The sequence below is a fragment of the Esox lucius genome, chromosome 4 (genome assembly GCF_011004845.1).
Source record: "Esox lucius isolate fEsoLuc1 chromosome 4, fEsoLuc1.pri, whole genome shotgun sequence".
In the NCBI taxonomy this organism is placed as follows: Eukaryota; Metazoa; Chordata; class Actinopteri; order Esociformes; family Esocidae; genus Esox; species Esox lucius.
This window is the reverse complement of record NC_047572.1, coordinates 32,612,808-32,639,629: the sequence shown is the minus strand read 5'-3', so window position 1 is coordinate 32,639,629 and position 26,822 is coordinate 32,612,808. Positions and strand designations below refer to the sequence as shown.

The 26,822-nt window shown below is 46.3% G+C and overlaps 1 protein-coding gene across 6 annotated transcripts; it reads right to left on the bottom strand.

The window, feature by feature from the left end:
- mcf2a (MCF.2 cell line derived transforming sequence a) lies at nt 1-26,634 on the bottom strand. Of its 6 annotated transcripts, none has more exons than XM_010903134.5 (30): nt 25,780-26,624; nt 21,644-21,712; nt 21,243-21,357; nt 20,654-20,744; nt 19,126-19,245; nt 18,913-19,029; nt 17,228-17,377; nt 16,961-17,076; nt 16,763-16,877; nt 16,519-16,638; nt 15,920-16,111; nt 15,556-15,747; nt 15,214-15,385; nt 13,588-13,667; nt 11,306-11,391; nt 11,152-11,218; nt 10,964-11,079; nt 10,369-10,438; nt 9,639-9,773; nt 8,884-8,976; nt 7,842-7,970; nt 7,153-7,374; nt 6,726-6,818; nt 6,306-6,384; nt 6,162-6,222; nt 3,160-3,308; nt 2,570-2,679; nt 2,311-2,423; nt 1,516-1,619; nt 1-1,405 (listed from the first exon to the last, which is right to left on the bottom strand). In XM_010903134.5, exons 1-30 carry the CDS (start codon nt 25,886-25,888, stop codon nt 1,365-1,367), a joined length of 3,426 nt encoding a protein of 1,141 aa, XP_010901436.1. In that variant the 5' UTR covers nt 25,889-26,624; the 3' UTR covers nt 1-1,364. The 6 variants fall into 6 exon arrangements, with proteins under 6 accessions (XP_010901436.1, XP_010901445.1, XP_034147664.1 ...); XM_010903143.5 differs by having other exon boundaries at nt 9,681-9,773; nt 25,780-26,623; XM_034291773.1 differs by lacking the exons at nt 20,654-20,744; nt 21,243-21,357; nt 21,644-21,712 and having other exon boundaries at nt 25,780-25,882.
- Nucleotides 26,635-26,822: the final 188 nt, after the last annotated feature.

Genomic DNA, 26,822 nt, shown 5'->3' with positions numbered 1-26,822 from the left:
ATCTGTGAATATAACTGTACAACAACACTCAACTGAAATTCAGTTTAGGACCATAACAAAAAAGATATGAATCGGGAAAATATGCAAGGGGTTGTCTTTCTGATTGCATTTCTCATAGACCTTCCACCTTACTGAAGTGCCAGGAGCACAGGCCTGAGATGAGGTAGGAGCAGCAGTGCATTTCATATTACTGAGCAAACAGTACATTCATCAAAGAGATGGATTTCAAAAGAACTAGAAGAAAAAGGCATTATGGCACGGCACGTTTTGGCATTTTAACTCTGTGAGATGGTAAGAGTAGGTAGCCTCGAGGACAAGAGAACGGCATCCAAACAACAAGAGCATGTGGACAAAATGGACACATCAACACGCAATAATCCAACATTCAAGTACACACCTAAAAAATGTAGGACATACTCTATGTACAAAAGTCTCTTTAAGAAATGTTTCTGGCAAAACCTTGACTATTATGGTGTACAGAAACCGCATGAAGATACACAAAATGCACTCCTACGTGTTAGCAATGACAGAACACACAAAGAAACACACACCAAATGCATTCCCACTGGTTAGTGATAACGCTTAAGAAGCCCTCAGATGGCAAGCAGAGACCATTTATGTTTAACAGTCCAATTCCAGACACAGTAGCAACCCAACGTAACACGCCATTGGCTGGGGCAAACAGGTAGTCCCTGGTCCTTCCCCGAACCGTGAGCCTTTGTGCTGGTTGAGTCTTGTGTCTTTGTGCTGGTAGAAACCTATGCAGTCCAAAGAGTTTTGTAGGGTAGTAGTCACCAGAGTATGTCCACTATCCATCCTGCCAGAGCAGGGCCTCCTTTTACTGGCCCAGAATTAATGGCATTCAAGAATCCAGACTCGAAAATCCTGTGTCCTTCTTGGGTCACTAAACACTTTGAAGGACCACTTTTTTGATATTCCATCAGTCACTCGAAAAAAGACAGTCTGGTGATTCTGTCTGGGTAAAGCCCAAAAGTTCTGCCCTTTTTGCCTTCACATGCTCCTCAGATTCATAAAATATGAGGTTCTGAACAGGAAAGAGTCACAAAACCCCCAGGTCAAAATTCCAAGGGGGAAAGTCAGAGATGATTTTAGAGTTCACCTGTTGTGTCTTTTCTTTACTGACCTTTCACCTTTCCAATAATTTTTTCATATAGTCATCTAACTAGACTGTCAAACTAGATTGTCAACATCTATGCAAACTAGCTGAATGGACCATTTCGCTAGCCATTGGCTGAAGAACAGTTCCAACTTCAAAAGCACTTTAATACAATCATGTGGGAGTTAGGACTTCATACTGGGACGTTTCTCAGGTCCACCGAGAATCTAAAGGCATCATTTGTCCACTAAGGAGAGCTGAGCTTCCTGACCTTCAGATTCCATGGATCTGCATAAAAGACAAGGCAACACAAATGACTGAAGAAAACCCATCTAAGTACAGTAGCTCCATTTGTCACAGAGGAGGATGGAGAATTTATGTACTTTAAGTCACCATACCCCCTAGTCTGCTGGAGTGTCCTCTACTGCCATTTCCCAGAATCACCTGCAGGACAGGGACAGGAATGAGGCCCTCCTTTTTGCGACTGAGGTTCTTCACCAGCCTGGACATTGAGGGAGATAAAGGTGAATGATGGTCATTGAGATTGGCCAGGAGCCTGTGGCATGCAGAAGATCCTGCGTGTCGATAAACAATAGTGTTTCAACATGTAGAGTATTATCAAAATATAAAGTAAAATGAAGGCAGAATGAACAGCAAAGTGCAGCTTTTAGCAATTAGCCTGATTTTCTCCTTTAGCCTGTTTAAACCTGTTATATTGCCAGAGCCCATGTCAATGCCAGGTTAAATCTAGTTCTGTTACTGACAGACCCCTTTACCACCTGACAAATGACACTCGCCAGAGACGTTACTGTCACTCGCCTGTGATGTTACTGACACTCGCCAGAGACGTTACTGACACTCGCCAGAGACGTTACTGACATTCGCCAGTGATGTTACTGACACTCGCCAGAGACGTTACTGACATTCGCCAGTGATGTTACTGACACTCGCCAGAGACGTTACTGACACTCGCCAGAGACGTTACTGACACTCGCCAGAGACGTTATTGACACTCGCCAGAGACGTTATTGAGACTCGCCAGTGACGTTACTGACACTCGCCAGTGACGTAATTGACACTCGCCAGAGACGTTATTGACACTCGCCAGAGACGTTATTGACACTCGCCAGAGACGTTATTGACACTCGCCAGAGACGTTATTGACACTCGCCAGTGACGTTATTGACACTCACCAGAGACCTTCGCTATCCTGGTGCTGCAGCTGGATGACATCACCGCTCCTGATGGTGAGGTCATCCAGATTGTAGGGTGGACATGCAGCCAAGGCCTCATACCTGCCTGGGCCCTGATGGGACAGTATCACTTCTGTCAGACTATGAGGACAATTGTAGCCTGCGAGGGCCTTGAACAGCTGCAGTGTGAGATCTTAAAACAGAGAGCATCTGAGGTCCTGGGTGAGGATCTAGGTCCTCCTGTGTAAACCTGTCTCACCAGCTGGGCAGGGTCTTCCTCGGTGTCTGACGGGTGAGACGATTCCGGACCTCCAGCCCACTCCCCCAGTCCCTCACAGACATCAACAGTGTAGGATGCACCAGGCCAGCCTGAGAAGGACACTAGTTAATTCTGCATGTTTCTCCTCATACAGGACACAGCCTTAATGTCCAGTACCAGAAATAACCAAACCATTAGTAATGATAAGAAAGAACCGGGAGTTAAATCGGAGTACGCCAATGTTTACCAAGTGGTTCCCTGACTAGGTTCTCGGTACAGTATGTTTCAGAGGTGGGGCCCTCACTGTGTCTGTTGTTCAAGGTACAGTATGTTTCAGAGGTGAGGCCCTCACTGTGTCTGTTGTTCAAGGTACAGTATGTTTCAGAGGAGGGGCCCTCACTGTGTCTGTTGTTCTCGGTACAGTATGTTTCAGAGGTGGGGCCCTCACTGTGTCTGTTGTTCAAGGTACAGTATGTTTCAGAGGTGGGGCCCTCACTGTGTCTGTTGTTCAAGGTACAGTGTGTTTCAGAGGTGGGGTTCCCACTGCGTCCATGGTTCTGGGTACAGTGTGTCAGAGTTGGGGTCCTCACTGCGTCTGTGGTTCTGGGTGCGCTGTGTTTCAGAGGTGGGCGCCTCAATGCGGCGGCTGGGCAGGTGTTGTGGGGAGTGAGACTGTGGGTCTGGGCTGCTTCTTCCTGACTCTGTGTCCTCTGAGCTGACCGACACTCTCTGCTGCTGGCTGTGGATGAGAACACGAGAGGATCAATAAAGCCACTCAGTACTCCCCAACCTCCTCTGGCATCCCCCCTGCCACAGGATATTTGCTTTTGGCCAAAGATCCAGGATCAGATGTGTCTAAATTCCAACATTTCGTCATTAAGGGGGGGAATCTGATCCTAGCTCTGGGGCGCGGGGCAAGTTCAGTGACTTGCCCAAGTCATCCCAAACCAAAGATGACCTTCCAGACGGCAGCCACATAACCCACGGTACTGGATGACAAGGCAGAGCAACCATGTGACTTAACCCAAACGACCTGGACGCAGAGCTGATACGCGCCAGGACATGGGAAGATCTGGTCTTGATTTATCAAGATCCTGACGTAATCATGTTTTAGTTTCGCTGTACTTTGGTACCAAAACCACTACTATAATTTAAGATTATTTTTGTTTTACTAGATCTCAAAAAGCAAGCCCATTCTTGAAGCGGTTATCATGCTGGAAGCATGAGGATACCTGTTCACCCAAACACGCCTAATGTGGTTTACGTTTTACGTTGTTTTCTTCAACATTCCATGCAAAGTTGCTAATCCCATGCGAAGATGGGTGCAGCGTTTTGGGGTCCCGTGTCTGAGATGAGGGGTCTGCCGGGGCGTTGCGTGGCGGTGATGAGCCCAAATGGAGGTGTTGGAGATGGCACTCAGTATGCAGACACAGCAGCCCCGCGGGGAGGTGGGCCCCCTAAGCCGGGCCATGCCGAACTGAGCCAGGGCATGCAGAGCCGGGTTTACCACTGAGCGTTCAGGGAGAGTCAGTGGCGCTGGGGGCGGGGGCAGTTGGGGGGGGCGGGGTCGGGGGCGTTGCCGGGGGCTTCGAGGGCGTGGACTCCGGGAGCGCAGACACTGAAACACACCAGCTGACAGCGAGACAAAGTCCAGCCCCGGCAGACAGCCATTAGGAGCCCCTCCAGACGGACGCACTCCTCTGCAGAGGGAGGACAGCAACCAGACAGCAGAGGACAATGTGGGGCCTCCACACACACCTCCTCCTTCACAAACACCTCCTTCACACACACACCTCCTCTATACACACACACAGAGGACAATGTGGGGCCTCCTTCACAAACACCTCCTCCACACACACACAAACCTCCTTCACACACACACACCTCCTCTACACACACCCTCCACCTCCACACACACACCTCCTTCACACACACACCTCCTTCACTCACACACAGACACACTCCTCTGCAGAGGGAGGACAGCAACCAGACAGCAGAGGACAATGTGGGGCCTCCACACACACCACCTCCTTCACAAACACCTCCTTCACACACACACACAAACCTCTTTCACACACACACCTCCTCTACACACACTCTCCTCTACAGAGGGAGGACAGCAACCACGTAGCAGACAACAATATGAGGCTCCTACACACACACACACACACACACCCCTCCTCCACAGGCACACACCTCCACACACACACACCTCCTCCACACACATAAACCCACCTCCTCAACACACACACACCTCCTCCACACACACTCTCCTCTACAGAGGGAGGACAGCAACCAATACTAGTGCTGTGCCGATACAACGATTTAATTTAATTTTTTCACAATATTGTATGGGTACTCTTTAGAAGATATGACGGCACAGAGGAGGGCACTCACATCAGAGCATGTTGACCAACAGTCTTGACACTCAGAAGTAATTAATATCTAATGTCTTTTTCAGTATCTAGTTAACTTGTTGTTTTAATATCTTTAAATAATTATAATACAGAGCTTAAAGTTGATCTATGCAACAATTTAGCATGGCATAGCATAGCAAGTTTTCAAAATAACACACGGCCGCCCTTAAGTTATTAGAATTTCTCTTTCATTTATTAAAATTATGATATGAAGTTGCTTGAGGTTTTGCTAAGTGTCACGTCCTGGCTATGCCCCTAGCCATCTCTGCGCTGGGCTCGGGGCATAGTCAGGACAGGACAGGAGGCAGGTGTTGGTCGTTGCCTCCAATTGGGGAACCTATTTAATTTTGCCATGCTGTGTGGTTCATTTTGGTTTCTCCTTTGTTTGGAATACCCCACGTCATTGATTGCTGCCGCTGTTTTGTTTTGTTTGAGTCTTTTGTTTCATTAAATCATGGATCATACCCTTTTCCTCGACTCTGCGCCCGTGTCCTGCTCCTACCACAACCATGACAGAATGAATGTACTTCTCAGAATTTGTACAGAGCTAAGGGCTTTGTGTTGACTGGTTAAACTGGCCTGAAGGTCAATCCTTGATATTTCATTTAGAAGTTATAAGTGGTTCTTTTTTTATGAGAGGTTGCTAATGGGGATTAGCTAAAGATTGCCCTTTAAAGATATAGCCTAATATTATTTGAGGTTTTCTTTAGCACTTCTGTAAATATCGTGATTCAGTTGTGTTATTGTGATGAATTGTTATGTATTGAATCGTAACTTGTGTCATGATACTAGCTTCCACACACACCTCCTCCACACACAATTCCTCCACACACACACCCACCTCCTCAACACACTCCTCCTCCACACACGCCTAATCCACACACACACCTCCTTGAGAAACACATCCCCCTCCACACACACCATTTCCTCCTTGAGACACTTCTCATCCTCCACACACACACCCACCTCCTCAACACTCCTCCTCCACACACAAGCCTACTCCACACACACCATTTCCTCCTCGAGACACTCATCCTCCACACAAACCGCCGACTTGTCCCTCCTCAACCTCCTCCGTGTTCTCCTCATATTCTGTTGCATAACTTGAGTCAGGAGGGGAGCTGCTGTGATGGCTGGGTTCTGTCCTACAAGACCCAGCATGCATAAGAACTGACCTCTCAGACCTGGGTGGAGACAGTTCGATGTGGTCTGGCTGGTTGTTGAGACAGCGTTCATCTGAGGAAAAAGGCCCATGCAGATTAGGACTAATGATCACATGATTCAGAATAAACAAGGTCTTGTGTGAGTGACGTACAGACCTTTGAGAAGTTTCTGCTGGTTGGTGAGGATCCTTCGTAGCTCGTTGAGCCAAGCCATCTTAACATCTACTGTGGGAGCCTATGTGGTCAGGACACATTAAAACAACTGGTAGAAAACACAATACTAGGACTCTGTAACACCTTCAGTTCTTATTAGTCATAAAATGGCATTTGAATCACACATGGTTTAAAAAGAAGTTGCAAAACACACAATACACTGCACTCACACACACACAACATAACATGACACAACAAACAAACAGTTCAACAAACAAACAGAACAGCAAACAAAACAGAACAACAAACAAACGGAAGAAGACAGCTAGACTGCAGAGTGGCAGGCTGAATGTCCCCGTTAGGAGAACACGCTGGTTCTGGGTGGAACTGATCATTTCACCTGTCACTTCACACCTCCTTTACCTGCACTAGGTAGACCTCCTCCCGTCCGCTGTACCACAGCTCAAACCTCTTCACATCTCCCTTGACGTTCTCCGTAATCCCCACGGCGCTCATCTGCCGAGACAGACACACACACACAGACTCTTCACATATACGGACTGTTCCCAGGGCCTACTAGCAGAGCCACACGTCCCACCAGGACCAAACACGTCCCACCAGGACCAAACACGTCCCACCAGGACCAAACACGTCCCACCAGGACCAAACACGTCCCACCAGGACCAAACACGCTCCGCGGCTGGCCTGTCTAGAGACACAGCGCCGCTGCGTGAAGGCAGGAAGCTCAAAAATGAATCAAGACGGGAGCATCTGGGCGCGTGTCACCATCCCTCCCGCCCTGGAAACATGCAAGCAGAACACCCGGACAGGCCCTGACACACACACACACCTTGAGACAGTGTTTAAAGCTGTAGGAGGGGGTTCTGTCACGTCTCCCTCCCTGCTCCTCCCGGCGCTTGCAGAAGAGGAGGGCTCTCTCGTACAGGAACAGGTGTCTCTGCATGGGCTTGAAGCGGGCCAGCTCTTTCATGCGGGTCGGGCCTCTCTTATGACTGATCCACACACTGAAGGAGCCCTGCATCAGCACTCGGCCCAGATCGCACAACTCTCCCTGAGGGACAACAAGTTCAGAGACTCTGGATCATAGGGCCACTTGAAAGCCCGTATGAGGCACCAGTGCCACGAGTAGAGCTGGTGGAATTAAGTGTTGCATCAGAGGAAAAGCTTCAAACAAAAAGCCAAAAATCACTTAAAATGAGTAAGTTAGAAATTCTAAAAGTACAGGGCAGGCCACTCTCATCTTAGCGATTCGTACAGTCTCATCACAGAAAGTATTGATGGGACCTAACAGTGGCAACCAGAAATGAATGAATACGCTCAAACAAAATAGCCCCAAATAATGGGTCAAACGTTTTCTTTTCTGCAGATCTCAGGTCTGCGTGTTTTTCAGTGTGATTCTAAGCACCATAAAAATAAAGGCACATTTTACAGCAATTCCCCTTTTCTTTTAACGGTGATGTGATTAGACCCCCCCGGCTCACTGCGGTCAGTGTCGGCACAGGTAAAACACGAGCCCACCTGGTAGCCTGTGATGGCGATCTGATGCATGGAGTCGTTAACGGACTTGAGGAGGTCCAACATGGCGGTTAGCGCCCCCTGTAGCTGGAAGGACCCCTCACAGCCTTCTGGACTGTCCTTCAGTAACTCCTGGATGGAAAACACACTCATTGGTATCTGGTGGCGTTGTATTCTGGTTGTAAGTTCTTCAGCTGTACAGTTACATAAGGCTCTGTGTAGAATGTTTAAATTAGATGATTACAAGACAACACTGGCAGCAATGGCCATTGTCTTGATGGGACGCCTCAATATTTGAATCTGTATTCCTTAATGTCCTACATTCAAATAATTTAAATAACGATCCTATATGAAAGAAAATCTTAAAATTTTGAAACATTTAAATGAATGAACCTTTATAGGGCGATGTTACAATGTTGAAACATTTAAATGAATGATCCTTTATAGGGCGATGTTACAATGTTTAAACATTTAAATGAATGATCCTTTATAGGGTTATCTTACAATGTTTTATGTTATGTTACAATCCCTGAACTTTTTTAAAAGTTCAATGTAACTAAGTACACTATAAATGCTGCAATATTAGCATAGTGTGTAGAGGTTTGTTTGTTTGTGTGTGTGTGTGTGTGTGTGTGTGTGTGTGTGAGTACAACTATACTAGTCAGATGTCCTCACTAGTAAACCACGGCAAATCCTTACTAGTGAGGAAATCTTTCCGGTCTTTCTGGTCACAATACATTTATTTTTTAGGCTTGGGGTTAAAGTTAGGGAGATAATAGTCGTTTAGGGTTAGGGATAAAAGGGCTAGAAATGTTAATGGAAATCGAATTGTGATCCCCAAAACATTCTGACAAGTATAGCTAAACAAATGTGTGTGTGTGCGTGGTTTCACAAAGATCTGACCTTCAGTAGTAGCTGGTACTTGGTGAGATGTGTGTGTGTGTGTGTGTGCATGGTTTCACAAAGATCTGACCTTCAGTAGTAGCTGGAACTTGGTGAGATGTGTGTGTGCGTGTGTGTGTGCGTGGTTTCACAAAGATCTGACCTTCAGAAGTAGCTGGTACTTGGTGAGACGCTGTATCGGTTTCAGCAAGTAAGAATCCAGGCCTAATTTGTGTTCCAGATTCCTCTGACACTCCTGTAAAATATATCAATGGGAGACAGTAAGATTGGAAAGTTTTCATTACTGTTAAACCACAAAAGGGAATCTATTATAAATCATACATCACATATTGTCATTAAAGGGCGGCTGAATATTAATCAGAAACATTGATTCTACTGTCAAAATTTAGTACAAAGTGTAAATTGAATAATTTTGATCAAAAAGTGCAGTTTCAGATTTGTGAGATGATTGGAGAACATTTTATGTCCAGGAATAGAAAGCGTCACAGTTCCCTGGTTTAAATCCGCCCTGCCTACATGCTCACAGCAGGCAACAGCCAAGTAATCATCCATTCTGAGCCCAGCAGGATGGCAGCAATCACAGTGGTGGGTGGAAAAGTTGGTTTCACTTTGGATATCTCTGTAAAGCTAGTCTAGATGGGGACCATTGGTATATTACACATATAGGCTACACACGTCAAGCAGAAGATAATTGGCTGTTAGCGCTGTTTAACTCTACCTACCTGTGAACGCACAATACAGACACATTACACCATACCCTAAAGAACATACTGATGTGGAAAATCAGCCATGTCTTTTAGCACTTATTAATTCACCAAAAAAATAAAATAACCAAATCACCCTTTAAAACAATCAACATAGGTATTTCTGGTATAGTGAAGTAATATCACTACCTACCAACAGGGGGCAGTATGGGACACACAGAAAAGGAACCGTCACCTGGAAGAAGGCACAGTCGGAGAATTGCCTCCACAGCGACTCTGAGCGGGGCTTGTTCTGACAGTAGCACTCGTATACCTGGAAATTCTCCTTCTGAAAACACACACGGACATTTCAAATTACACACCGTACATTCAAGTCAAACACTTACAGGTCAGGATGTTGACCAGAAACAACCAGCGTACTATAGGCTCATTCCAGATTGTTGAAACAAGGCCGACACCTTCAGTCACTAAGCTGATTCAAAGACTTGAATGATCATTCATGTTGTCATTCATGTGATCATTCATGTTGTCATTCATGTGATCATTCATGTGATCATTCATGTTGTCATTCATGTGATCATTCATGTGATCATTCATGTGAGCTCCCAGTCAAAGTCAAGTTAGCTGTCTGAACGGAATGAACTTGACATGCCGTTATTTCTCTTTTTTCACAGAAGAACTCCCATAAAAAGGCATGAATCATGTTTCAGTTTGAGCTTCTACAAAGTATACAGCCATGAAAAACTTTCTGCTTTTGTGTAAAAGCCACGATGGATAACAGAGCGATGCAAACCCCACCAGTCATCGACATAAACTGGAAATGGTCTGCACAGCGGCCAGGTTACAGGGGATTAACCAGAGGGAAGTTTCGACTCCTCTCGTTCCCCTCGGACATTCACAGTGGAGCCACAGACTTTCCTCACCCGCTCCAGAAAACAGGCGCCAACTCTCTCTGGGGTCTCCAGGCAACCCTCCAAGTCCTGCAGGAAGATCCTGTAGAACCAAAGGAACCATGTTTCAGAGGTCAAATCTCACAGAGAGGTCAATACAAGAACCCATACCCTAAACACACAAACACTCCAGCACCACCATCATCACCATCATCATCATCATCACAGCCAGGCCCGCAGAACGCCTTCACCTAGATCTTCTCCATAATGACTGACTGGGCTCATTTACACATCTGTGCCACTAAGCCACCAGTACTGGCCAGTTTCCTCTTTGGCTGGCCCAATCAAATGCTTGTGGGAGCCACTGCTGTTTGATACTAGTTAGAGGGGCTCTAACTGGCGTTCATCTAAAGTGGCCAGCAGACACCCTGTAGGCACTTTCTACTTCTGGAGAGACGGGTTGGTTATAACATGCAGCAAAAGTTTATAGAGGCCACTGGTGGCTTTCATCTCTCTGCTCACTGAGATTCCAAGAAGTTCTTGAAAACAACACTGACACTGCAAGATGTGTGTGTCTGTGACTGTGTGTGTGTGTACTGTGTGTACTTGTCAGAAGATCAGTACGTGCCTGCTGTGGAAGTCGTAGATCTCCGGCATGTTGCCAAAGAGGACGTCTCTCTTGTTTTGCAGGCCTGCAGGCAGGAGCCCCGCGAGGGCTGGGTTCTCCATCTCCGCCCGGTAGCCCTTCACATAAACAAAACGCATCAGTTCCGAGCACGCGCCACACCGTCCGGTAACGCAGAGACCCCATCTCACCAGCAGCACTGACCGCAGCTCCTCCACGTACGCGCGCTCCGTCTCCATCAGCTCCTTCATCACATGTCTGCGGAGACACAGGAAGTCATTAGCACCTCCACCGACACGGGTTGTGAGGAGGAGAACACAGAACACGGAGGAGGAGTTGACGAACCGTTTCAGGAGGTCGGGGCTGTCCTGGCCATCCAGGTTGGACAGCAGGGCGCTCCTGTTTTCCTGGTAGTCATGCATGACCTCGATCTGACAAAACACACAGGACAGAGACAGTAAGGCCAAAGGTCGCTGAGGTAGAAGGTCAAATATCAAAGTTAGCAGAATGTTCTGTCATTTACGTTTTGATTCAGTGTATCTAAGAACCATTAATAAGTGCCTGGATTCGTTTTTATTTTATGTTATTAATATATTTTTTTTGTTTCTCAACCTTTATGTAAAAATAACCAATAATGGCTATTTATAAATCTATCAAGGGGTGTTGAATTATCCTCATTAATTCTCTGGGTATATTGCAATTTATATATTTATTTATAGTCCTATCAACCCCAGGAAAATCTCAAAGTCACATTTTTATACATCTTGAATGAAAAAAACTGTAAAAATAAAATGACCCGTTAAATCACACACATTAAAAACTCAAACATCAAAGCTTTGAACCTCTTTGAGCTGCAAAAACAGAAACAAGGTGTTTAAATTCAGCTTCAGCTTTCCAGCAAGCTATAGAGTATATCCAATAGAGTACACTACATCCAATATATCCAATAGAGTACACTACATCCAATATATCCTATAGAGTACACTACATCCAATATATCCTATAGAGTACACTACATCCAATATATCCTATAGAGTACACTACATCCAATATATCCTATAGAGTACACTACATCCAATATATCCTATAGAGTACACTACATCCAATATATCCTATAGAGTACACTACATCCAATATATCCTATAGAGTACACTACATCCAATATATCCTATAGAGTACACTACATCCAATATATCCTATAGAGTACACTATATCCAATATATCCTATAGAGTGCACTATATCCAATATATCCTATAGAGTACACTACATCCAATATATCCTATAGAGTACACTATATCCAATGATTATGTTTCTAAAGGAAGAAGTTCAGAACTGTTTACAATTCAAACTGTGTCATCCAGAGGAGGTGGAAAAAACACAAAAATAAAGTATATGGCTGTATTGTAATTCATTAATAAAAGACTGAAACAATGTTATCAAAAATATAAGTAAGTATAGACAAGAATGCAACACTGGAAAAGTCAGATCATCAAAAAAGAAAGGAGGAATTTGGTTTGTCTGAGACATCACAGTAGAAAGAAGGGATGTATAGGATGTATAAGGGATGTATTGGGATGTATAAGGGATGTATTGGGGATAAGGGATGTATTGTGATGTATAAGGGATGTATTGGGGATAAGGGATGTATTGTGATGTATAAGGGATGTATTAGGATGTATAAGGGATGTATTGGGGATAAGGGATGTATTAGGATGTATAAGGGATGTATTGGGGATAAGGGATGTATTAGGATGTATAAGGGATGTATTGGGATGTATAAGGGATGTATTGGGGATAAGGGATGTATTGGGATGTATAAGGGATGTATTGGGGATAAGGGATGTATTGTGATGTATAAGGGATGTATTGGGATGTATAAGGGATGTATTGGGATGTATAAGGGATGTATTAGGATGTATAAGGGATGTATTGGGGATAAGGGATGTATTGTGATGTATAAGGGATGTATTGTGATGTATAAGGGATGTATTGGGGATAAGGGATGTATTGGGATGTATAAGGGATGTATTGGGGATAAGGGATGTATTAGGATGTATAAGGGATGTATTGGGGATAAGGGATGTATTGTGATGTATAAGGGATGTATTGGGATGTATAAGGGATGTATTGGGATGTAAAAGGGATGTATTGGGGATAAGGGATGTATTGTGATGTATAAGGGATGTATTGAGGATAAGGGATGTATTAGGATGTATTGGGGTGTATAAGGGATGTATTGGGGATAAGGGATGTATTAGGATGTATAAGGGATGTATTGGGGATAAGGGATGTATTAGGATGTATAAGGGATGTATTGGGGATAAGGGATGTATTGAGATGTATAAGGGATGTATTAGGATGTATAAGGGATGTATTGAGGATAACGGATGTATTAGGGATGTATTGCTAAAGGAAACAATATCAAAAATCATCAAGTAATTTTATGAAACTCAACCCCAAATAAGGTTCCCTTCGCAACCCTAACCAGTATTTACATCTTTAGGAGACACAAACACAAGAAGTCCTCTCTCCAAAACTAGAATGGTCCAGACTTCTCTACACTGCAACACTTTACTTCCTTTAATTCAGTTTGTTCACTTGTGCACCGTCCTCTCTCCCCTCTTACCTTTCTCAGGCCGGGACTTTTCCGTGACGTCCTCTTACCGGGGAGTGACAGATCGAAGGAAAACTTCAAACCGTCGACACCTGCAAAACAAGCTGAATGTAATAATGCCTCTTGCCTGTATAACACGTTAATAATCATTACTACATAAAGACTTGTCTCAGTGGGCTTTGATTAGATGGTGATATGGAACTGGTCAAACTGACAGCCATTAGTCCGTAATTAGGAAGAGTGTGTGGACCGCTGGTTCTGGGTTAACGCGTAACCCTTCACCCCAGACGGACAGGATAGTTAATTAGTGCTAATGAACATTCTGCATGGTAACTTCCATTCAGAGCATCAGCAGCAGTTCCAGTGAAAGATCACTGCCTCCAGCCGAGCTGCACAACTCACTGCCACTGCCAGACTGGGGCTGTTTGATCATGTGCTCATCACTCAGCGTGAGATCGGAGACGCGTGGGCGTGACACTCCCTTTCCCTCTTCATCTTGGCTCTCATAGAAGTTTCCTTCTCTGTGTCCTGGGAGACAGGGCCTCATGCTATCTCTTTCCCCCTCTCCTCCTCTCATTCTCCCTCTGTCCTCGTATCCTCCACACTCTTCCTCTCATTCCCCCCGTCTACTTTTCCTCCCTCAGTCTTCCTCTCAGTCTTCCCCTCTTCCTCTCCCTCCATCTCTTACATTAAGTCTCGTTGGAAAACAACTCGGCAATGAGAGTAAATGGGGCAACACACACCCGTCCACATGCACCTCACAACAAACGGCAGCTCCTCATTATTTGGCTACTGTGTGGGTAACCACGTTAAGCCACCCCCCCACCCTCCGGATGCACAGGGAGATGCGAGGGCCTTTAATGTATATGAATCACGCACCAAGCTAACGGAGTGCCTCCTAAGGACTGATTACAACAGTGCTACAGGGCTAAAAGCAGCTAGCTCATTTGCAAAGGCTCAGCAGGCCTCTAACTAGCTCTGCTACATTCTAAACACTGTGGGCCACCTCATTACGGCAGCCTGTAGACGGCGGCTCTGGTTATTACAGCTAGTTGTGTGAAGCCCCAGGCTGGGGACCCCCTGTACCCAGGAGGGAGGCGTGGCTGTGGAGGTCAACATTGGGGTCATGGGGGAGGACGTGCTATAAGCCATTTCATCCAGTAGGCTAGTGCTGTGCGTTCGACTGAGGAAGCAAAGTAGTCAGTGAGGTAGTGAGGGATTGAGGTAGTGAGTGATTGAGGATGTCATATTGTGAGTGAGGCAGTGAGTGAGGTATTGAGTGAGTGCAATCCTGAGTGATTGGGATAGTGAGATTGTGGGTGAGGAAGTGAAATAGTGAGTAAGGCAGTGAGTAAGATAATGAGGTAGTGAGTGAGGAAGTGAGTTAGAAAATGAGGTAGTGTGTGAGGGAGTAAATCATACACATTTTATCACACCCATTTTACAGCAGTTGTCAAAAAGTGCTTTTACAGATAACAAGCCTGAAACCCCAAAGAGCAAGCAACAAAATGTAATGCGCAGTGGCAAAGAAAAACTCCCTAGTAAGGAGTGAGTGAGGTAGGGAGGCTGTGAGTGAGGCACTGATGTAGTGAGGTAGTGAAAGAGGTAGTGAGTGAGCGCTCCACTACTTCCTCTTACTGTGTTTGGGGGAGAAGAGTGGGGACTTGGAGCGGGGTGGGTTCTCAGGCCGGGGGGCCACCAGCTGGATGGGACGGACATGTTTATCAGCCAGTTTCCTCAGACAGCTCTGTCTGTTCTGTATCATGTCCTGCAAGACTGTGTGCTTCTCAAAAGTCTTCTCTATCAGAACCTGTGGGGGACGAAGAAAGAAGAGGGAGAACGTCCACAGTACAAGTGATCCACACTTACAGAGAAAATCAACATTTGAATTATTATCGCAACCCATCCATCAACGCCTGACGTACTCCATCGAGGAATGGAGTTGAATTAGTGAACAAGAGACACTGGCCAGTGCTTCACCTGAATCTCAGGGGTTAGGACAGACTCCCACTCCAGAGCCAGGACGTCGGGTCCTGAGCTGAGGAGAGACGGTGCCTCCTCCAGTAGCCTGTCGATGTCCTTCAGTGCAGCCTGGGCCCCCTCTTTGGACTGGAACTTATCCACCAGCTGCTGCGCCAACAGGTACACCCCATCATCACACCACTTCTGGGCCTGACGGAGGAGAGAACAGTCACAAACTCCGACCAATCATATTAGGTAAGTGAAAACGACTGGACCTTGGTGGTGCGGTTTGGCCACATTTCACCCGCTGACAGTTGTTACACATTGTTGCATTTGTGTTTCTAGTCTGTGTGGCGCTGCAATGGACGGGAGTCCCCCCTACCTGCTGAAGGCCCAGCAGCAGCTGGTAGACATGGGACAGGTGCGTGTGTTTGGAGCTCAAGGCGTGGCTGAGCTCGTCACAGCGGTTTTGCAGCTCGTTACAGCGCTGCACAATCACTGTCATGGCGTAGTGGTGGCAGGCAGCCAGCTGGTGACCACGGAGGGCGATGGCCTGGGCACGACCGATCTCCTCCTGCCAAACACCCCGGACACCACCGTCAGAAACACAGACACGGAAGACAGGTGATCAATTTAAAGCATGAAAGACAGACAGGCAGGCAGGCAGGCAGACAGACAGACACAGTAAGACAGAGACATGAGCATGGTGTATGTTGTGGCAGAAAATGCATGCCCTCTATACTGTAAGTCACTCTGCATAACAGCATGCTAAATGACAGAATGGACAGATAAAGTGTTCAAATTCAATTCCGTCTTAGCCACACAACCGATGCTATTACCAAAAGCCCAGGAGTCTCAGAGAAGACGGTCTACCCCAAGCGTCTTAATAATGGTGTGTTAGGTTTGGAGGCCTGGTGGGGTGTGTCATCCTGATGTATTTATCGGACGGGGGGAGTGTGTCCTAGCAACACCACGACTGACCTGCGCACGGGCATTCAGACCGTCCAGGTCTCTGAGCGTCTGTTCTGTCTGAGCCAGCGTCTCCACTGACAACGACACCTCCCTCTCCTGCGACGCCAGGCGCCCAAGAGACAACTCCATCTGAGCACAGGAGCGGAGAGACAAAGGAACACGCGTTCAACATCTCCCCATCCAATTTGCACCGTACACCACAGTGTCTGGAGTGATTGAAGAGGGAGCGACCGACAACGACTCCCTGTCTCACCTCCTGGAAGCTGCGCTCATATCGGAGCAGCTGTAGGCACTGCTGCAGTTTCAAATGATGCTTCTCAAAGAAGCCGTCGAAGGCTGACTCCATTTCCCTCAGCTGGGCCAGTAACCTGAAGACCAGATGAGATTGTGTCTGTAACGAACGTCCGCTGTAACATTCCCAACTATTTAATATCCCCCTGTGTCTGCGCACCTCTGTACAGTCTCCCAGTCCAGCCTGATCTCCCAGAGTGAGTCCCCCTCTCTCCCCGAGGCCTCCAGGTTAGCCAGTAGATGACGACCTTCCTTGGACACAGATCGTATCGCCTCCTGTAAAACGTACACAACAGGAAACACAGACACTTGGAATGGCTAAAAAAAACATCACGCAACACATTTCGAATGGCTGTCAGTCTGTCAGTGGTGATACAGAATTGTCTCGTATGATCACAGGGTCCAGAGTAACAGAGCTGCATCGCACCTTGAGATTCCTGTACTTATCCATGTGGGCGGAGAGGAGTTGGACAATGGTCGTGCCCTCATTTGGCAGCTCTGTCTCGGCCACCTCTGTGCCAAACGCCTGGAGCATCTGGGCAATATCCTTCACTGTCACCGCAAAGCCTTCTATTGCCTGGAAGGAAGTCAGGGGGCATAGGGATGTTTCACATTCTAAACCTTAGCCCTCCACACGATCAGTCAAAACGCTCCTCAGCATTTTCTTTTTCAAGGGATTTTTTTTTTTAGGATATAGAGAAGAAATTGAATGTGTCACTCAACATCAGACTTCCTGTAATATTAGTGTTGGGGTTCTGAGAGGTCACATGGATGACGGTTTAAAGTATGTTCTAATTAGTGTTGGGGTTCTGAGAGGTCACATGGATGACGGTTTAAAGTATGTTCTAATTAGTGTTGGGGCTCTGAGAGTTCACATGGATGATGGTTTAAAGTGTGTTCTAATTAGTGTTGGGGCTCTGAGAGGATACATGGATGACGGTTTAAAGTATGTTCTAATTAGTGTTGGGGCTCTGAGAGGTCACATGGATGATGGTTTAAAGTGTGTTCTAATTAGTGTTGGGGCTCTGAGAGGATACATGGATGACGGTTTAAAGTGTGTTCTAATTAGTGTTGGGGTTCTGAGAGGTCACATGGATGACGGTTTAAAGTATGCTCTAATTAGTGTTGGGGTTCTGAGGGGTCACATGGATGCTTGGCAATGTGGGTGGATTGATTTCCTGCTTGCTGGGCCCTGTCCGGGGCCTCCCCCAGATAGGGCCACAATGTCATTGGACACACTTGTCCCAGCCCCAAGGTTTTACGCTGCTTTATTATTGTGCCGGGGGGAGTACGGTCAGTTCTCCTTCTCCACTGTAAATGCTTGTAAACCTAAGGACTGCACTCTCTGAATTTTCTTGTCTCCTGCTCCGTTCAAACTTAGGAGGACATGAGGTCTTGGCCCACACCTCTCGAGTACCAGGCTCTAAAGACTCATTGCTGCCACTTTCCAAAGTCCTCCTGGTTGTGTTGCAGATCAAGACGATACCAGATGATTCCAGCTGCCAGTCTGATAACCACCCTCGATCCCCCCACTCCACCCGGTTGTCCCTGTCCTTGTCCATCTGGTCATGCATCTTACCTGGATAAGGTTTTATAGACACTGGACACAACCCAAATGCATTTACTAATTATTACAACTTGTACTATTACATTTTTCAACCGCACAGCCAGAATGGGACGGGTCACCCCACTGCGCCAGGTTTCTTCCTAAATTTCAGACCCTCTTAGGGAGTTTTTCCTAGCCACTGTGCTTCAACATTGTTGTTGCTTGCTGCTTGAGGTTTCAGGCTGCGTGTTCTGTGAAATCACTTTGTGACAACTGCTGATGTAAAAAGGGCTTTATAAACACATTTGATTGAAATGTAATTGACATGGATGATGGTATAAAGTATGTTGTAATTAGTGTTGGGGCTCTGAGAGGTCACATGGATGACAGTTTAAAGTATGTTCTAATTAGTGTTGGGGCTCTGAGAGGTCACATGGATGACGGTTTAAAGTATGTTCTAATTAGTGTTGGGGCTCTGAGAGTTCACATGGATGACGGTTTAAAGTATGTTGTAATTAGTGTTGGGGCTCTGAGAGGTCACATGGATGACGGTTTAAAGTATGTACTGTTCTCAGGACGATCCAGTCACTATGACAGTAGTCCAGGGTGCCACCAAACTCTGAGGTAAGCTGGTTCTCATCGATGTATCTCAGGAGGTCCGTCACGGAGCTCAGCATCACCACCTGCCAGAGGACAGAGGTTACGGACACACCCCGTTTAACACCGGCAAAACCATGGCATGCGGTGAATCGTCGCACTCTGCAACCCAACTGACTTACAGGCATCTTGAGCATGAAGTCTTCCTGGCTGAAGCGGAAGCCCAGGTCCGTGACGGTGCGTTGGAAGAAGCTGGTGGGCCGCAGTACCAGCACCAGGTGGAGGTTCCCGGGGAAGGACGCCTGGAGACAGAGCAGGGGAGGGGCCACGTCACTCAGACAGAACGTATTGACAGCGCCGACCAGCACTCAGCCGGAGACAGACTCACCCACTGTCAATCCGATAAGGGAAGCTAGTCACGTCTGTCAAGGACTTATTGAAGTTCTGGTCAATGTGAAATGGTGCCACTAATCACCAACACCTTGCTAGTTTACGTATAAGCCGGAAAGAGATTCAGGTATTCAGCATCAGACATCACAAGTGAAGCATTTAAGATAGCATTTCTGTGGTATGACATTTTTAAAAAAACTCATACGATTAAGACTGTGTCCAGCACATGACTAACATAAGGTTGTGTTCAAATTCAAGATGTCAGACGTTAGTTTTTAAATGTACAGTACATAGGTCCTCACATGACAGAATAAGAGTTTTATATTTTTTTTATTCCAAAAAGACTAGGCGTTTGGCCTTATAGCTCTTCGAATTTACAATAGCTATTTAATCTACTTCAAGAAAAAAAATACAATTTCCTTCATGCTCAAAATGATAAATATGTCAGGCGAGTCCGCAGAAGCAGGCTGTCATGCCGTCCTTATCTGATTGCTACAAGTGCATGACAAAGCTAAAACCTGCACCGCAGTGCCACGCTTAGCAAACTGCAGCAAGTGAGCGATGCAGCATTCACACTGCCCACCCAAACTTGAGCACAACTCTTTTACCACCAAATCAAAACTACGTAAAAAGTGCGTTACCGTGCTTCTCCGTATTCTGGGCAATCCTCGGCGCTGATACCTCTCCGCCATCGTGTTCATAGCCATGCATGCGACGCTGTCGTTCTAAACCCCGCTTGCTCGTCCCGCCCGTTACAAGTCATGCCACCTCAGACCGTTAGTTACCACAGCCGCAGCCTCGACGCTGCGGCCACGACGCTGGCGTTTGCAATCATTACCGTCCGTCTCCCTCGCTCCTTCATTTTCCGACAAAATATCGAGTCATCAGGTCATAAATAAATATATATAGCGTCATCAGTTAATTTTCAAGGAACGGAATGCTGGCATGCATTGTTTCCCTCGTCACGTCCGAGAGTTAAGTTTCAAACAATGTAGGAGTCATAGCAACTGTATTTGATAGATACGAGGCGACACTATCCCAAAACGCTGGGAACCGAGGGGGGGAGATTCAGGACCAGAGACAGCTCTTTGCTCTGACGTCCATTCTGACTAGCGGTGAAACTCTGAACTAGATAATATTTGTATTTTTTGTACAATGTTTTTTAGTAGTACAGGGCCGTCAGAAACAACTGTAGTTTCCATCTATACTTTCGATCATAAACGCGTACACAAAAACATACGCTATTCAGCAAAAACATCCTTAGACAACACAAACACACGCACGCACACACGGAGTATGCCAATACGTCAATATGCTCACCGCAATTCTGGCAAGTGCTGTTTTGATTGAGGTCCAAGTATCCAGTCTTCTGTCTAAAATGATTATGAATTTTACACCCGGCTGTCGTGCTCTGCAAACACAAGCAATAGCAATATTGTATTTCTAAATGCTCTTTTTAATTGAATAAATGTGAACATTGTCTGGTAAAATGTATAGTTATAGCCCTGGAAGACTGAACATATGCTATGGTGGTTGTGGGTTAGGTGAAGCCTAAGATCAATTTAATTTGTTGGGGCAGAAAGTCTACAGAGGGACTACGTTAGATACAGTATGTGTACAGGGATGTTTATAGAGATCTGTTGACCTGGTCTTAAACCTCATTTTTGTCCCAAGACCAATGATATGATCCCTTGTCCATGGGTGATACAGGCTCAGAGCTGGCACAGTTCATAATGGAAGATCAGAGACAGGAAGCATCTAGTGCTGTTTGTGCACAGAATACTAACTCTGAACTGAAGCAGGCACATACTGCACTGCAGAGAACGAGAGAGGGGTGTGAAAGAGAGAGGGATGACTAGAGTTCAAGAGTGGAGGGCTAGAGATGATTTGTGTACTCAGGTTCGCCCACCGAGGTATGAAGGTGAGGTACGTTAGAACTTTGGCTAAAGATTCCTCCGGGATATCGCTGAAATCCGAGTATTCCGGCAGGGTGATGATCACGCTGGAGTCTTCTCCACGACCTCCTGAGAAAGAATGTCAGTTTCATACGTTTCGTACACTAAACAGTAGAATAAACAGTGATTGGATTTACTTGGTCGACTTGTGTATTTGCACACTACAAAGATTTCTACACTTTAGCGGAGCAGAATTCATCAGTCAAGACGTGGTCTGTTCTCCAGACACATCTGCACCGAAAAGCACATTTATTCATTACAAATACAGGCAATAGCCTGGGAACGAGGTCACCAGTGATGTAAACACGGGCGGGGTTATGAACCCAGGGGATGTTACGGAGTGAAGAGCTCCCACCTGACAGGTAGGCCACCTGCTTTTCGATGAAGCCGTCCACCTCCTTCATAGTGATTGGGACTGACACCTCTGTGGGAACGGGAGAGAGTAACACAAATGACAGCATCCAGGTGAGGCCTCCATTAAAGTGACAAACCGCGGTTTCATTCCGAATTTGTCCAGTAAGCATTCACTGCCACCCAGTGGTCATCTGAAAAACAGCATCAACAGTACAGTAGGGAGGTTTCGGACTTGGCCGTCTGCCTCAAGTCAGTCAATCATTCTGGGACGGATCTTGACACCTATCCACTGTCGCGTCCAGTCTAGCACAGGGTCAGGCAATTATTCTCTGACCAGTAGGGTCACCTACGGCGGTGGTGAGCAGAACTGCGACCCCCCCCCCCCCCCCCAAACACAACACTCCCAATTCTGAACTCAACACACAGGACAGCACTCGACTAAGCTGCATGCAGTATTATGTACAAGTACAGTACAGCCTGCGCTGAAACACAGCCATGTACAACAATATATTAATAAAGCCCTATTGGAAGAGTTTATAAAAACCAATGTACTGGGCACTTGCTTCACATACGCTAACCTTTGCTCGTCAATAATTGACATAATGATGAAATATGAATAGAGAGGAATGCAGGTGTCAAGTGGAAAGACAGGGAGAGGAGGAGGGCTGGTGTCCGGCCGGAGAGTCTCCCTTCGTCCACATTGTCGTCAGGGACAACGGTGCCTCGGTGAGTGACGGGGTAATGAGCTCCGCGAGTCTCCGGTCAATATTTCATGAACGTGACCGACACTCGGAGACAGACAGTAACTGGGCTGTGGTGCACCCGGCCATCCACACACAGCCCAGGAGTAGGGTTACTGTCAGACCCCGGTTAATGTCATGTTTAAGATGGAGCTCCTGGACTGGTAGTTTCCATGGCTCGTGTTGCATGGAGCTTGGGAAGGCCCCACACTGTAGGTCCAGGAAGGCACTTTACATCTAGAAGGGGGGGGTGGGATCATGTGGACTGTACACCTTAATGTTGTTCTCTGATGTTGCTATTTAATGTTGTATTTGTTTAATGAGACCGTGGTGAAGAGACGACTTAATCAGGAAAAAAGAAATATCCAGCAACTGGGTTTGGTAGCAGGCAATGGAAATAATACTGTTAAACTGATAACAGCATCCACACACACTCCCAGGCAGCCAGACAGATTAGTCACACCAGGTGTGGCAGGGCTAGTCACAGGTCCTCTTCCTCCTGAGGCCAAAGCAGGTGATCTGTGCTAGCGTCTGTTTACTGAACAGGGAGTTAAGATTCCAGGTAGATTCTAGCCGGCTGATGTAGACCTCGGTTGTTTGCGCAACATCAATTCATAAGGATTTCCGCAGATGTTGACAAAACTGCTTGTAGTAGTCTTCCGAAGATATTCTGGTTCTTTCAACACACACATTATGACTTCAGAGGATTGACAGGAGTTTAACCCAGGCGCCACTTCACCCAAGGACGGACTTGGTGCCCTGTGGCTAAATGTTCACCTAGATATGACCCTGCCAAAAGAACACTGCATGACCACTTCACTATTCACACACAGCCGGCACAGCCATTTCCAAGACCACAGGCCAGGGGAATACCGGGCGGCCTGAAAAGGGCAGACGCTTCACCCTTCAGCCAACTGTCACTTATGTTCCAGGGGCTACATTATGCTGGAAGCATGTGCAGCTTTCAGTACTAATTACACAAAGGCTATTGCTAATAATGTTTTTAAGTAAGCAGATATTTCACTAAACAGGGCTTTCAGTGCTAACTTTTTTCTAAAAACGGTATCAAGTTTTACCAACTGGAGGCTGTTTATTGTCAGGTGTCGACAGCTATGGTTGATGAGGTCTGGTACCGGGTTTGTATGGAACTTAACACATCCTCTCAGTTTAAAGGCCACATATCTGTAAGCTGGGTTTAGGTGAAGGTTCAAATTGAGGATTAACTGCAGAAAGCACACTGGGGCTTTAAAATGACATGTTATTTACACAATTCATAACCAGTCACTTTGTTGAAACCCATCTGGCATGTGTTTCAAACCCACGCTAAGTATTTTGGCTGGTTAGAATACAACCAGGTGGAGGGACATGATGATTCACAGGCTACTGATCTGTAATGTTTGTGTGTCTGTGAAAACATCTCCATGGTCAGAGATCGATAAACTGCAGTCTCTCCATGTTTAGCTTTTACATCCAGCTCAGCTCATGCAGTGGAGTTCATATTACCCACACAGCATTAAAATGACCAACCAGCCTGATAGAAACAGACAATACCCCTTGGTACCTTCACACACAGACCAGCCTGATATAAAGGGACAACACACCCCTTGTACTTTCACATACAGACCAGCCTGGTAAAAAGTGACAACACACCTGGTACCTTCACACACAGACCAGCCTGGTAAAAAGTGACAACACACCTGGTACCTTCACACACAGACCAGCCTGGTAAAAAGTGACAACACACCTGGTACCTTCACACACAGACCAGCCTGATAAAAGGTGACAACACATCGACCACCACCCGTAGCCCATGACACAAGTATCGCCCCCATCAACCCAGGTCGTTAAATATAGAAGCAAAATAGCACAGATAGTAAGCCTGGCTAGAGGAGGTCACCAACACAATCCTATTAGTCATTTAGATGGTAATCACCAGAACAGAGAATCCAATCTACCACAGGTACACACTCAAAAATGGAGGTACGAAACAAGAACAGTTCTGTACATATAGGTACACTGTTGAAGAATGTTCCTGCAAAGTTACAATATTGGTCTTTATGGGGACAGGAGAGCACCTTTCGACTAACAGAAATGGTACAAAAGTGAATTAAAATAAAAGAAAGAACACTAAAGGGTACACTATTGTCTCTCATAAAGGTACCCCCCCCCCCCCAGTGACAAGCATTTGTACCCTTTTAAGTAAACACAGGTACTTCTATTTTTGAGTGTGTACAAAACATCACTTTCCAGGACAAGTACCATGGAGGTCTGACTAAATTGCACTTCAGCACGAAATAGGCCTGTGCTCTTCATTGTATTTGTTTTCCAGTCAATAAAAAGGCAAGGATAGTGGAGGACGATAAGTGGACAGGGTCGTTCATCTCATGTTTTCCCGTCATGACAGCAATAACTTATATTATTCCCCATGTTATTATAAGTCTATTTCTCTGCTGTTTCAAGATTCAACCCCCAATAAAGCCAATATGTTTTTCACCACTCAACTTTAAAAAGCTGTGATGTGGCCATACAGTAGCTTAATTCGATAGCCACCCTGGGTTTTTATTTTTTATTTCATCAAATCAGAGACACAACGTTTTAATATGTAGTTTATTCATTTGACTTAATGGTTTGTCCGGCATTTCTCCAAACACGCCCAGATGTGGCACGTACTTACCTACATCCAACCAACATAGGATTACTGGATAAAAACAATCCCCCTTCAGGCTGAAAAATACCACATTAAGCTCTGGATGAGTACAATGGCGGCACACAGCAGCAACAGGCCCTTCAATGGCACATTATAGACCCAGAACTGCCCAACACATGAGGTTCTATGGGTTACGGTGGTGTTGTGTCTCTAGATTGCTCACTTAACATTGTATTAGACATTATTGTAGAGATGCTGTTGGAAGTCACCCCAAAACATGCTAATAAATAGGTAGTTATACGTCACCATATATCAGGATGTGTATTTAACATGCAGTAATGTCCCCATAAACCACACTGTGTATTTAACATGCAGTAATATGTCCCCATAAACCACACTGTGTATTTAACATGCAGTAATATGTCCCCATAAACCACACTGTGTATTTTACATGCAGTAATATGTCCCCATAAACCACACTGTGTATTTTACATGCAGTAATATGTCCCCATAAACCACACTGTGTATTTAACATGTAGTTATATGTCCCCATAAACCACACTGTGTATTTAACATGTAGTTATATGTCCCCATAAACCACACTGTGTATTTAACATGTAGTTATATGTCCCCATAAACCACACTGTGTATTTAACATGTAGTTATATGTCCCCATAAACCACACTGTGTATTTTACATTTAGTCATATGTCCCCCTATTCCATGATGTGTATTTGGCTTAGATACTCACGCTGAAGTGTACTCTCCAGCTGAGAGCCGGCCTGGAGGAGGCTGTGGTAGCACTCCATTTCCCTCAGCGGCTCCTGCTCGGTCTGTTCCTGCAGTGAATCCAGGCCCATTCCTCCCCCCCTCCTCCCCTCCTCCCCTGGGCGAGACGAGACTCTGGCAGGCCTGGTGGTGGGTGATGACTGCTGTCGAGGCCTCACATCCTCCCGACTATCCCACACTCCTCTCCCCAGACCGGACTCTGCTTCCAGGGGTGCGAAGGGGCCGTTTCAGCGTACCTTACCCTGGAGGTCCAGGGATCCGGTCTGGATGCTGGCTGGGTGCACATCCTGATTCACCCCGAGCCACATCGAGTGCATCTGCAGAGCTCAGCACAGTGCGGAGGAAGAAGGGCACAGAAGAACGTGTGGTGGGTTTCCCGACTTCTGGAGCCAACAGGGAGCACTGCTACTACAACGCACTTCTCTCCTCGCACGACAACATCCAGAACGGAGTGGGCGTGTGTTCTACACTGACCTGCAGCCGCTAGCCCTTAATGATCACCAGCATGCCACTTCAAAACAAACACTGCCCCCTCCATCTGTCCACGTAGTCTGGTCCTCTCTGTCCCCTCCCCTTCGCTTTCCCTGAGGGGTTTAGTGCGTCAGCTCTGCTGCTGTGTAAGGCATCCTGACCCACTGCCAACTCCCTCCCCGTGGGTGAAGCTCCTCCTCCTCGGCTCCCTTTCCACCAGTCTTGTGGTCACTCTGTTCCGTATCAGACTGTGGGCCGACGCGGCTCTGCCTGGCCGACCTGCACACAGCGGCGCTGGGCAATCTGACAGCTGTCGACGAGTCCTCCTACTTCATCTTCTGTGAGACGCGCTCGTGTGTCAATAGAGCCTTTGTAAATGGCACTTTATATCCCCCGCGGTCAATTGGACATTGTGCTGCCTGAGCAAGTGCGCACGCGCGCACAACCACAGAGACAAAGGAACATGAATGGGTGTCATTGTGAGTACATAGTAATGGACAGCTTCGCTCATCTCTACTACCAGTGAGTGTGCCA

Coding starts and splice junctions, on each gene's coding strand:
- mcf2a (XM_010903134.5), bottom strand. CDS start 25,888: ATGGGCCTGGATTCACTGCAGGAACAGACCGAGCAGGAGCCGCTGAGG. Junction 13,668..15,213: donor ACTCTTCTCCCCCAAACACA/GTAAGAGGAAGT, acceptor CTTGTTTTGCAG/GTGTCGACGGTTTGAAGTTT. Junction 8,977..9,638: donor TCCCATACTGCCCCCTGTTG/GTAGGTAGTGAT, acceptor TATATTTTACAG/GAGTGTCAGAGGAATCTGGA.